Genomic DNA, 13,613 nt, shown 5'->3' with positions numbered 1-13,613 from the left:
ACTGTATATGAAGGCTTGAAAAATATATATTTTTTTTTTATCAATAGAACTTCTGCTGAATAGAATCAAGTGCCTTATTTCCCCTGAAACTAATGAATTAGTAACATTCTGTTGTACTGAATACCAATGAGGTTCTCAGTTTAATAGTGAACCTGTGTATTGCGGCAATCTTTTATTCATTGCATAGAAGGTTTTCCTTTCCAGTTTTTCTCCAAAATGCAGAAGGGCTATTGCAACTTTAGAGTAGGTGGGTTATTGTAAGCACAATCTGCGCGACAGACGAAAAGACCGCACATCCTGCCACCGACAGTAAAGTGCCAGCACCATTTCAATGTTAGGTTCAGTGTGATCTGCCACCTCTCAAATATTCTCAAATCTGCAGGGTCACGACAAGTTCGTGCGACGTTCACTATTCGATTCGGTTCTGTAATATTCAATATTCGCACACCCCTACTTAAAAGGATTTAGTTGGAAAATAAAGGAAGCTGTGAACTTTTCTTTTTTTCCAGAAACTGGTTCATCAGTACGAACTTACCTTCTGTGGCTTCGAGCATTTCACTGTGCGACCACACTTTCTGGGCCAGCAGCATGTAAGTGTAGTAGACTGCATGTTGATGAGGTTGCTCAGCACTGAAGTTCTTGAGGCCACGGATGTACTGCAGCACAAACAGTTCTTTGCATCACCTTTAATAAGTACAGTTAAACCGCAACATAATGATGTCGGTAAGATTTGCACTTTACTTCGTTATATTGAAGTTTTTTTATATTTAAATTCAACCTTTTATGGAAGTAAGTACATTCTTCGCTGACGAATTTTTTTCATACTGAAGAGGTCATAAGATTTTCCGAATTATCGGGCAATCGCAAAAAACGAACTTCAATTAGAAAAAGAAAATTTTGTTGAATTTCAGAGTTGGTGACCAAAGGTACGGTTTTGAGCTGTGTCGATGATATCTTCACATCAGATTCAAATTAAATTTTATTGTTTCAATAGTAGTATGTATATATATATATATATAGGAGATGTTATACAGATAGAGGTCCCCACAGTTAGAAACTGCAGCAGGACCTCTTGTTCATAGTTGCATAAGAATACATTAATAAAAAGGTGTCAATTGCGCATGTAAATAAACAACATTTACACAAGTTCTGCAATGTTGAAGCAGTAAAACTTAACATCTTAACACAAAAACCGCATAAGTAATAGGCAAAAAAAAGTACATCAGACTAGAGATACGGTTTACAGAGTTGCAATGTAAGTACAGTCAAACCTCGATATAACGAACCTATAATTATAATAAAAATAATAAAAAAGCCAGTTTCACCACAAAGGCAGATAAAAGGCATGCCTCATCATGTTACCGTGTGTACGCTCCCTCTCCATCTCCCTTGCATAGAAGGAATCATCAGCTCTCGTGTTTCTCCGAGCTGCCACGCGCCCTGCGACCAACGCGACAAATGGCGCAGCAGTGTTTCCTGCATACCGCATCCCGGCGCGGGCACTTTGACGGCGGTTTTGCCGATCAAACTTTTCATGCAGAAAGACACTTGAAATAAATTTTGCCTCGGCGTACATTTTATAGTCTTTTGCTAGATTAACTAGCCATACAGAATGCTTGAAATGGCCGAAAACTTTCTTAAATCAAAACTGTGTCATGAAATTTCTTTGTTAAATCGTAAAAAAAAAAAAAAAATACGGGGCTTGCAATGCAACTAGGATTAGGAAATAAAAATAGTTCGTTACGTCTCGAATTTCGTTAAATTGACGTTCGTTATATCAAGGTCCGATTGTATTAGGGTCATAATACATGGTGTTCTATGGACAAGAAGTTATAAAAAGCTAAATACTTCGCTATATCGAGGAATTCTTTATATTGAGGTTCGTTATATTGAGGTTTAGCTGTGACGAGTTTCACATAAAGCTCTGACACTGCCAGATTACAGTGTTAAAAGTGCCTAAATATGACCAATTGATAAACGCTACTTGTTTCAGCATGCTTGTAGAGACAGATTGTCCTAAGTTACCTTCCGTTAATTCGACCCCAGTGCAACCAACGAAAATGGTCTAATTATCTGGCGAGTTAAATTGAACAACAGGCAGAAAATACTCCAAAAGAATGCACTTATTCATTTGGCAGTATTTGCCCTTACTCAAACAGGCCCCCGAATCGAATGCACACCCACTGTTTATGGGCTGAAAGTAGAAAACTAATGTAAAAATGGCATTAGAGCTCATAAACAAAGCAGAAATCGAACGCCCACCCAATCTTTATACAAGACAAATGTAGCATGCCTCAGATTCTGGCAATGCAAAAGACAAACCCAGTGAACTTTACATTCACAAAATGGAAATTTATTTACTTAATATGGGCCCTATACCCCAAATTGTCACGACATAAACATGTATTTCTTACTTTAAATAACTTCTTGTCTGCTTTGCTTCTTGTATGCATTTTTTTTCCTTTTTTGATCTGAGGATTTTAGACTTCATGTTAACTTTATTTTTCATTGGATTATTGTTAACAAAGTGTTCTTATGTTTTTGTATGATTGTATGCTCCCTATACTATGTAAAATTTTAAAGCTCCCCTAACCCAATGCCCATTCTTCGGGCCTGTAAGGTATTTTGAATAAATAAATAACTAAATTATGCCTTTTATTTTTATTCCACATTTGCTTACTACAGTAGAACCCCGCTGTTACGTTTTTCACGGGACCGTAAAAAAAAACCGTAAGAGCCGGGAAACGCAAGAGCCAAGAAACAGGAAAAATTGAGAAATGGGAGTAGTGTTGAACTGCACACAATATTATTTTAATTCTTACGTGCGACAAAAAGTAGTTTCGCCCTACAGCCGAAGTATCGATTGCGATGAGCTATACAAAGTAAGAATAGTAGTTTTATAGTCTGTATAAACTTGTAAACATTCGGTTATTAACTAACTAACAAACAAGGTGTCAGCGCCCACAGGCAAACATGAACACATCACACTCGATGAGCGCGGACACGCGCAGTTAAGCGCCGCTGCAGAAGCGAGCGAAGTGACCTTCGTGCTGTTGTCTATCGCTTCAACCCAAACTGAGCGCCGAGAACACGCAGCACGCACAAAGCCACGAGCCGCCGACGCACCTACACTGCGTAGAATCTGCCCCCACGCAGATCGCGTTCAAGATACGGCCCGCGGGACCGCGCGCCGCCGTGCAGTATGATGCCAGAGCACAACGCTGCCTGCTATCCCCCCCCTCGCTGGTGCCTCGAGCGCAACGGAAGGAGGCGCGCTTCCTCCCTGCTTTTCTTTCGCGCGCGAGACGCGGTCGTCGGCTTCCCTCGCACGCTTTCACTCACACATACAGCATACGTCACCGCGGCACGCTTTCACTCGCACATACAGCATACGGCGCACGGCGACGTATGCTGTATGTGCGAGTGAAAGCGTGCGAGGGGAGCCGACGACTGCGTTTCGTGCGCGAAAGAAAGCATACGGCGCGCAGTGACGGCGTTATCGCTCTTGGACTTATATGGAACATCTATGAGCCAAAACCAATTTTAGGGCCGCAACGCGTCATAGACATCATCTTTAGATAGCAAAAGCGGATATCAAAGGCCATACTTTTGCTGGCGGAAACCGAAAATACGTAATATATGTCGCCCCCAGCACTTTGGGCGGCCAATGCCATCGTCAAGCAACCAATCCAAGCGACATGAAAAGTCAAAATGGCCGCTCGGGCCGGCGCGGTGTGGCAGTTCGCAACGTATGATGCGGGAATGGTCCCACAGTTGCGACGTAACAGCGGTGTTACCAATGCATTGGGTTCTATGGGAGCTGTGCCGGGACCAGCCGAAAACGACGTAACAGCCGGGAAAACGCAGCACCCGGGAACGTAACAGCGGGGTTCTACTGTATAGGAGTTGGCGATGCCTTTAACGCCAGTGAGAAAGCCGAAATCAGAGCATTTGATATTTTAAGTTGCTTCTGAAATCAGTTTCTGCGCCGACTGCAGCGTCATACACAAACAATTTTCTGCAGTGAATGTGACACAGAGGCACATTTCTTATGGTGTTCAATAACGACAATTTGATTGGTTGGGCATGAAGAATATATTGTGCATGTTTATGCTGACAATCGTATTTCATTGACAATCACGACATTAAAAATAAAAATGTGTTATGCTTTCTAAAGTTACAAGGACGAGACACATTTCAGTAATGCAAATTAATTTCTTTTGCAACTGACACTAAGTGCACTGTCCAACGTTTGCATGTAGCACGTAAGTATGAATGAATGAATTAATTAATTAATGAATTCTGGGGGTTTTAAGTGACAAAACCACGATTTGATTATGAGGCACGCCGTAGTGGGGACTTCAGATTAGTTTTTACCACCAGGGGATTTTTAATGTGCCCCCAATGCACGGACACGGGTGTTTTTGCATTTCGCCCCCATCGAAATGTGGCCGCTGCAGCCAGGATTTGATCTTGCAACCTCATGCTTAGCATAAGTATGAGCAGTGTCTAAAGTTCATTCTGTATATTTTGACAAACATCCAATGGTTATTTACAAAATTTACTGTGCATGAAAAGATGTGTTTGCAGGCACCTTAACTAGATGGCACCACGAAATCAAGCAAGGCTACGAAGAGAAGACCACAATGGGAAGAAAACTTCTGGTACCACACAATGTTAGCTGCGTTTTTATTGGAAGCAGTCCATGCTGGGTGAGCGGAATGCGAAAAGATATGCCTCTTTCTGTTGTCTGCTTTTATTTTCAATTTGTAAGTTGAATTCAACTCTTGTTTTGCAGTGTAAATTTTAATTCGTTTTGCACAAGAAACGTGTTCCGATTCAAACCTCAGCATGTATAAAATAGTCGCAGCACCCCTTAATTCCATCATAATCACTCTCAGACAGCACTTTATTACTGTCTATAAAGAACCACAACATGTCCTCTGTACATTCTGTATTACGTTTGATATTCTGCTGTTATCAAATGACTCAGCAACAATCACGAACGGAATGGTGGCCTACACCTAGACTACCGTAAAATTTCGAGCAAGCACCCCAACCCATGCAAAAGCCCCCCCCCCCCCCCACTCCTAACTTCACTGCCAATTTCAAATTTCCACGCCATTCCGAGCCGCGGTTTGCTGTCCGCCGTTGGCAGCCATGCACTGCAGCTGAGCTTGACTTGTATCGGAACTCTCGTTAGTGCTAAACGTTCGACCGTGGACATGAATTTTAATGAAGTGAACATTACGTGTAACTTTACTCTAACGGACATTATTTTGCCTGGAATAGAAGCTGCATAAGCAATGTTCGTGTCGCCGGTTGCGGTGACGCGCCGGTGCAGCGTCGATGGACTATTTCTGCAGTTCTTTCGATAGTTTTGAGAGTGATAAAGAGCACTAACAAATGTTTGGCTTAATAAAGTTCATGTTAAATAAAATTTTAGATAAATAAACTAAAATAAACTGCACTTTTTTTTTTCTGGCGGAAAAATTTTCTCACTTCGCCGATAATTTCGACTTGCTTGAGGGGGGCGCTTGCTTGGACTGTTACGGAAGGACTATACCTGGACTAACCACTTTGCTAGTTCATCCTGTGACACACGGCAATTCTCTGGAATGCCAAGAACATGCAACGTGATTTCTTGCTGCTAGCTTAAGGGACCCTGAAATGATTTTGACGTGTCACGATCGACGACATGCCACACGTTCGTCCCGAACTTAACCTTTATTATCCACTCCAACCCAACGCACCACACCACTCACGTTCCCCCATTCACCTCTCTGTCCCCCGCACACACTCACTCTCGCCGCTGTCTTCCCCGCACTCGCGCCACCTCTAATCCGCTCCGTCAACTACTGTTGATCCCGCGCGTGGCCTCCGAGAACCGTGGCTCCTCATCGCGTGTCTTGGGCTCGCTTGCCCCGGCCCTTGTGCGTCACAGACGATATTGTACAAACATACCGAGTCGTTAGAGTAGGTCCTCCTGACCATTAACTGATGCATCTTAGCGCTCCCCGTAAAGCGTGTAATTTATTATAAGGTTTTAAAAAGGTACATCACTACCGATTGCAGCATGCCAATCGGCTGAATTTTGTGACCAAGTGACGCGATTTGACCATACAACGTCAGTAAGGCCAGCTATCCGATTGGCTGCCCAGGGTGCGTCATCGATAATTTTTCTAACATTATGGTGAACAAATGTTGTTCGTAATAGTTTAGATGTTAGTTAATTTGTTTCTATAAAAAGAAAGTAACAGAAAGAGAATGCACAAGGACATGTATCACTACACTAAAAGTACTTCCGGCCTACAGCAAGTGTCGTCTGCTTGTGTTACAACGTGCTCCGTGTTGATGAGAGCTGTGCGGTCAGTGTTCGTCTCATTCTTTCTTTTCGCGAGCACCATGGTTCGCCCTTGAGTTGGGGGCTACAAACGTAGCGATCGGCGACATGTCAAGCGGCAACGCCGTGCCCCTCTGCAAGGCAGCAGACTAGCGGAGTGGCTGCAGCGCATCGAACTATTGGTATGCAAAGGGCGCCAGCATTTATGCGTTTGCAGCCGTCACTTCACGCCGAAGGATTACTATGGCAGAAGAGTTTAGCATGTCCGGTATTCGGGCAAACGCAAGTGCAAGTGTACTGGGCGTTTTACGTGATGAACGGAGGCGCAAATGTGAACTGCTTGCACGGTGCAGCCACATGGTGACATAAAGCTCAACCAAACACAGAGCTAATACAGTTGAATCCCCCTACAACGAATAACACTACCAACGAAATTTCCACCACAACGAAGATTTTCCGATTCCTCGTCAGCTGCCCATAGAAAGTAATACAAAAAAAGCTCCTTCATAACGAAGGCGTTTTATTCGGTATTTCCGCTTGAACGAACTTTTCGAGAACGAAACTGGGACTGAATTGAAATTAAAAGGCCCTTTCAAAGCTGTGATGATCGTATGTCCGCTTGAACGAGGTTTTCGCGAACGAAATCAAATTCAAAGTACCGATTTAAGCCACTGCAATCCATAGCCACACGTGGTCATCACGTGCCTGCGCGAGACTGCAGGGGATCACTGCAATCGCTGCCGTTTCTGTGGTCTGTGTCCGGTCGAAATGGCTACGCCAACGAAGAAGCGCAAATTTCTCTCTCTCGAGGAGAAGGCACACAGATATGATCGCCGAGGGAGAAAGCGGAAGGAAAAAAATCTCGCAGTTTCGCCCGAAAGGCGAAGCATCGATTGCGATAGCAGATTAGTAGACAGCTATATGAACTAAGGATAGTAGTTTTATTGGCCATATAAACTTATAATTATAAAAATTCGGTAACTAAATTACCGAGCACGATGTCGAGCGCGCACAGGAAAACATGAACACGCCTCACTCGATGACCGTGGAAACTCGGTGTCAACACACTGGAGTAAGAAGGCGCGGCAATAGCAGCGAGCGAAGTGACCTCCGTGCCGTCTCTCACTTCACCGCGAACTAAACGTCGAAAGCACAGCGCACACGACTCTACCAGCACTAGTTGCACTTTGCCCACGTCGCAGATCGCTTTGAAGATGACGTCCGCGTGGGCACTCACTTTGTGCACCTCACAGATTGCTTTCAAGATAGCGCCCGAGCAGCCGCGCCGCAGCTGCTGTTGTCAACAAGATGCGAACGTCTCGTCATCTGGGGAAAATTATAATTCGCTGACTCCGGCGACTGCTTCGAATGTAATGGATCCTTTTCACCTCAATCATAAAAGTTACAGAACCCACAAAAATGACATTATGATGGCTCTTTTAATGGACTGTGAGACTCGCGTAACGCCTTTGCTTGCCATGAAGCGTAAGAAATCCAGGCTGACCGACTTCTGGAAATAAAGCTTACGGTAAGCACAAGTTTGCCAAGCTTGCCGACTCTGTCATAAATATGCAGCGAAATTGTGATAATTCAAACCGCTTCATTGCGATGGTGCATGTGCCGCAAAATGAGTGTCGCGATCGGCCGGACACGCGCGTTGGATTAGGCGTCAGCCGCAATGTACGAAAAATGCTGTAACAGCGAGGTGAAATGCATTCTCTTGTGAAGTTGACACTTTACCACTGCCTTCGGTACGTCTCAACCTTGCCCCTATGCCATCGCGAAGATTTCCCGGACGATGGTTTCGGTTTCGTTCGGGGCTTTGCCGTTTGGCATACGTATATACATACCAATTTCGCGTCAACGAAGTTCTGCCACAACGAAATTTTTCGTGTGTCCCATGAATTTTGTTGTAGCGGGACTCGACTGTATAGCAGTAACCAAGTGTATTCTCATTTGCTGCTGGCGGAAATTTTCGGCAGGAGTGTAATCTTGAACATGTTGTCTCTTTATATGTTTAAAATGTTTTACACTTGGTTACAGCAATATTAGCTCTGTATTTTGCTGGTTAAGCTCTGCGCCACCAGATGGCTGGACAGTGCATGCTAATCAGGTCGCTCACGTACATCTATGAAGTCCCTTGATCACAGCGGTATGGAGGGGCTTTAGTTTATGCCTCTGCCTATCCGTCAAAATGCCCAGCTCACCTGTGGTTACCGGAATACCGGACACGCTCGGCGCTGCGACAAAACGCTCGCAACGCACGCTGAGGATCGACGGCTGGGCGGCTAGCAGAGAGGTTGGAGAGCCTTCGTGCGCTGGCTCCAAGACAAGCAGAAGTAGACGACAACACGTCGCAACATGACGTAGAGCCAGCGAAGGCAGAGCTTAGCCCCGATCACTTGGCGAACAAGTTGAGGAGGAAATGCATGACTAGAGAGGAGGGTAACTTGTAATCGTCCGTAGCTCTCTTAATATGGGACGCTTCACTTAAATTGTGACCCAAATGTTTTAGTGTAGCTGTACCCTACGCGTCTACAAAATTTGTCTGAACCATTTCAGGGACCCTTTAACATGGTGAGGCACCAATCCTTCTCAGCTCACCCTCGTACGTTTTCACTCACACCCAAAGCATACACTTGGATTTTATATATAATAAAATTGTATATATTTTATATAAATATTTTATATATATATAAAGCATTGCACTTGGACTTTATAAATAACAGGACGCTGCTCAGCTTTGGTGGTCGCTCTTGATTGCGTGGCACGCGATTTGAGAGGTGCATGCGCAAGCAGCCACTTGTAATTCAACCATGTGACCATCTGCACCCGGGGAAGTTCTCTTTTAATGTCTCGGTATTCCTTCGCAGCGGCCCTGAAATTTCATTATAGTGAAATCATGTTTAAACACACTTCGTTATATTGAGGTTCTAAATACATGGTGTTCTATGGACAAGTTATGGAAAGTTATATACAGTTAAACCTGCTTATAACGAACCTCCTTATAACTAATTCCTGGATATAACGAAGTTTTTCTATTCCCCGCCGTTACTCTATAGAAGCACATGTATTCGAGACCTCTATGTAACGAAGTGGCAGTGGGAGACCCTCTCGAAATAACGAATTTTCCCCGCCGACAACCCAAAGATTTCGCCCCAAATTTTGTCATTTTTGTGCGAGCAGCAACCGGAAGCACCTTCTCCACCACGACAGAATGCGGAGTGGCGGCAACGTGCTTGGCGCACTCGAATTCACGGCGACTGTTAAGCGAGAGCAAGCGCAAGTGTGCGTGCGTGCGCGAGGCGAACCTGCATCCCTCAACCCGGCGATCTTGCCGCCGCGGGCGTGACCTTTCCCCCTCCTTTCATTCAAACCTGATCCTGCCGCTTGCTGCAGCTGGCCTAGTCCGCAAAGCCGGCACTCTCCTTTTCCAGTTGATGTTGCCGAAGAAAAAAAAAATGTTTTTTATTTTTGAACGCACTGGCCCGCGCAACTCTTTGATTACTGCGCAAGTCTTTGCGCTTCACTTCACTAACCTGACACTAGGCGACACTATAGGGCCGTTTATAGTAAAATTTATAGTCCGACGTAACGTGAGCACGCGCACACTACGTCACGTTGGCGAAAACGACCCCCTCTATAGTCGAGCGCACCGGCGCAGCCAACGTAACCGGCGGCTTCCAACGCGCCCCGAAGGGCCCGGCGCCGAATTGGCTCCCGACCCATTAGCGCGTTGGTCGCGCCGACTGCGCCGACCCACAATGTCATTTCGCGCAAAGAAATAAAGGCACCCACACTGCTTCGCCGACGGTCGCAGACAGCCGTTCAAAGCGGCGCGCGGGCTTGCGATCGTTCTGCGCATGCTCTGAAGATAACAGCCGACGGCGCACGCGTCAGAGTATACAGGAGATGGCGTTTCGGCTGGCGCAATGCAACCGGCGTAACGTGACTGGCAGCAAACAATGCTGGCCCGCACGCCGATAACGTTGGACTATAAACGGGCCTTATACGACGCTACGACGCCATCAGTAAGAATCGAGTAAATACGGTAAGCGTTTCTTTTTCGAATTTTCGTGCCGAACCTGCATATAACGAAATCCTCTTTATAACGAAGTTTTTCGGGAATTTGTCAATTTCGTTATATCCAGGTTTAACTGTACTTCGTTATATCGAGGCTTAACTACACTTCATTGTGAGCTACTGTTTTAGCTTTAAAATATTCCTGGGGCAGGCCGAAAATCGGAGTTTTCTCCAGGAGATGACGTGTGCTTGACACATTCACTGTGCCACCAAGATGGCTGTCACCGCTATTGAAGTCACCACTGCGGCATCAATTGGCGTCGGGCGCATGCGTGATCACCAGCCAAGTTTGAATTATCTGGCGAAGGCTGGTTTCAGCATTGAAATAACGAAAGTTTGGTCCCATAGAAATGTATAGGCACTGGCCGGGTCCTTTGGTCATGATTGAATTAATGATGGTGAAATTAACAGAAGTCTGCTGTACACACCTGCCAACCCGTGAACTTTAAAATTTGTAAAAATCCTGCGGCTGCGACACAGAGTGAGGAGGGTGGGATAGCATGCTTTTTTTTTTTTTTAAAGCTTGCTCTGAAGACAATCCTTTTGTGGGAAACACACGCACTTTATTAATGATTGTTCACCTTTATACAAGTGCACTGCAGAGACTGAGAAGGAGCACATTGTATTTTCAGATCACACTGACTTCGCTGTTGCCGGTATTGCCTGCTTCGGGAACTTGTCTAAATCAAACTTGCTCTGAGCATGCTACTCCCTCTAGTGTCCTTTCACCATCAGAAGACTTTCAACAGAAGGTTTGGAGACGAACGAGTGAAATGTTCTCACGCACAGAATCAATTTTTTTGAAAACTTGACGCAACATTACTAACATCGTAGGACAAGCCCGAATTCATAAATATTGTCACGTGGTAGTGAAGGCCAAAAAATCAGTAGCAAAACTGTGAATGGAGAAACTAACTTTTTATTGGGCGAACCTGTGCCTGGATAAACAGGCTACACTCAAAGCACAATGATTGCGGCGAACAAAGTCAGCGATCGGCGAAAATCTGATCTGCCGGTCAAGCACATTGGCTTTTATACATGAGTCATCGAACGTTCCAGAGTAATCGCTGGCATCCGCGTGTCTTCCAGAAAGTACTACACATTTAGTGACAACAACCACTATGGCAGCCCCAGTGTCCCCCATCCTGCTGCAACAACCTCGGGAGCCACCGACCTTCCGTGGATCATCCGCTGAAGACTCGGAAACCTGGCTAGAGACCTACGAAAGAATCACGACATTCAAGAACTGGGACTCCGAGGACACCCTGTGGCATGTATACTTTGCCTTAGAAGACGCCGCCAGGACGTGGTTTGAGAACTGGGAATCGACCTAAACAACATGGCACCTGTTCCGCCACTGCTTCCTGCAAACCTTTACGAGCGTCGTGCACAAGTAAAGGGCCGAAGCTCTCCTAGAAGCCCGGATGCAACTACCCCAATGAGAACATCGCGATTTTCCCGGAGGAGATGACTTGCCTGGCATGCCGACCCCCCCCATGCCAGACGAGAAAAAAGTTTGCTTCTTGATGAGGGGTGTCAAGCAAGAGCTATTCGCTGGATTGATATGCAACCCACCAAAGACTGTTGCTGAATTTGTTTCCGAGGCCATTGTTGCGCATGAGAAGTGCAACATGCGGACAAGGCAAAATAATCGCCGAACACTGGCCACAAACTACACTGATGGTCAAGCACTCAGCAGCGACAACCTGCATGAGACCATCAGAGCGGTTGTTTGCTAAGAACTGCAATAGCTCTTTTCCAGATTGCAGCCGCAAGTGACATCAATCGCCGACATTGTCAAAGAAGTTCAGCAATGACTTGGAGTCCCTGATGTGCTGTCGCAATCGCCACAACCCCAGCCAGAAGCAATGACATATGCCGCTGTCGCCCACCGCCAGGGTCCCCCTTCGCGTCCGTGCCAGGGCTCCTGGCGTGATTGTATTCACGTCGTGCATACAATCAGATTACACAAGCTTCGGTGACAATAGATAGAACCATCGATAACATTCGAGTAAGTTCCAATCATGCAGGCACGTCTTGCTCTGAGCGATAACTTTAAGTTGTTAGTGGGTGAAATACAATCCCTGAGAAGAGGATAAATAAGTACATGTGTCAATATTACGAAAAATTCAGGAGAGTTCGCAGGTATGCCTATAGCAATAACAGGCATCTTGAGGACAGTGTGCACTTTCTGTCACCATGAGTCACCATTCACGAAAGCCACCTGTTATTCACAAAAGCCTTCAACTAGTGACCAAACCAGTGAACGACATGGCTGCATGAGAACTATTGAGTTACATTGCAGAAAAACTTAACTGTGATAACCTTACCACCTATCATACATGAATATAAAATCAGATCAATTGTGCTAGACCAGTACTTGCTAGTAGCCATATTCAAATGAACTTTAAACTTTATTTTTATCAAGTAGCTTTACATATTGTGGGAGGTCCAACAAAAAAAGCTGTCATAGGTGACAGCTTGACAAAGCCGCGGGGCCCCCTTTAGTGGTAGAGGGGCAGCGTTCACAATTTCACAATTAACAATTTAATATCACTATCCGGACAAAGCTACAGATTTCCCATTCACAAATGCAGTTCTATAAGTTAAAAGAACATGTACCACTTACAGACTCCTTGAGAATGTCAAAGCGCTGCTGGTCAACCACAAAGTTTGTCAACTTGTCCATAATCTTGGACAAAAGCACATGCTGCTTATCATTGTAGCCCCTAATGCTCAGCTGAAAAAAAAAAAAAAAAAAAGTACCACACTCAATAACCAAACAACTGGTTCCATTGCAATAATGTCAACACAAGACTTTCCTGGATAACAATTAGCATGGATAAGGAAAAATGTAACCAACGTGAATAAAGCTCCTTGCTATCTATTATTTCATTTACATTTCACCAACCTAGGACTATTTTCACCACAGTAGTATACATTGCAAAAATAATAAATTCTGCCGTTTTACACACCAGAACCACAGTCTGATTACAGTGTAGGCTGCTTATATTGCAAGTCGCCGTAGCCGCGAATATCCGCACTATAAGCGGTACCGCATTATAACCAAAACAATGATTTTCAAGGCCTGCACATATGTAAAACATGTAGACCAAGCAGCAGCACGGATCCGAGAATCGAAGCGGGCAACAAAGAGTTTTGCATCCGTTTAAATTTACGAACGTTG

At 45.0% G+C, this 13,613-nt stretch overlaps 1 protein-coding gene across 1 annotated transcript in view; it reads right to left on the bottom strand.

Annotated features, from left to right (window-relative positions):
• LOC119457502 (insulin-degrading enzyme-like) overlaps positions 1–13,613 on the bottom strand; it is a 157,329-nt gene that overhangs the window by 58,099 nt on the left and 85,617 nt on the right. The window contains exons 18-19 of the mRNA XM_037719091.2: positions 13,056–13,166; positions 536–656 (exon numbers count right to left, since the gene is read on the bottom strand). Coding sequence (XP_037575019.1) covers positions 536–656; positions 13,056–13,166 — 232 coding nt within the window. The remainder of the gene's footprint in view (positions 1–535; positions 657–13,055; positions 13,167–13,613) is intronic.

This window comes from Dermacentor silvarum, chromosome 1, assembly GCF_013339745.2.
Source record: "Dermacentor silvarum isolate Dsil-2018 chromosome 1, BIME_Dsil_1.4, whole genome shotgun sequence".
Lineage (NCBI taxonomy): Eukaryota > Metazoa > Arthropoda > Arachnida > Ixodida > Ixodidae > Dermacentor > Dermacentor silvarum.
This window is presented reverse-complemented; position numbering and strand designations above follow the sequence as displayed.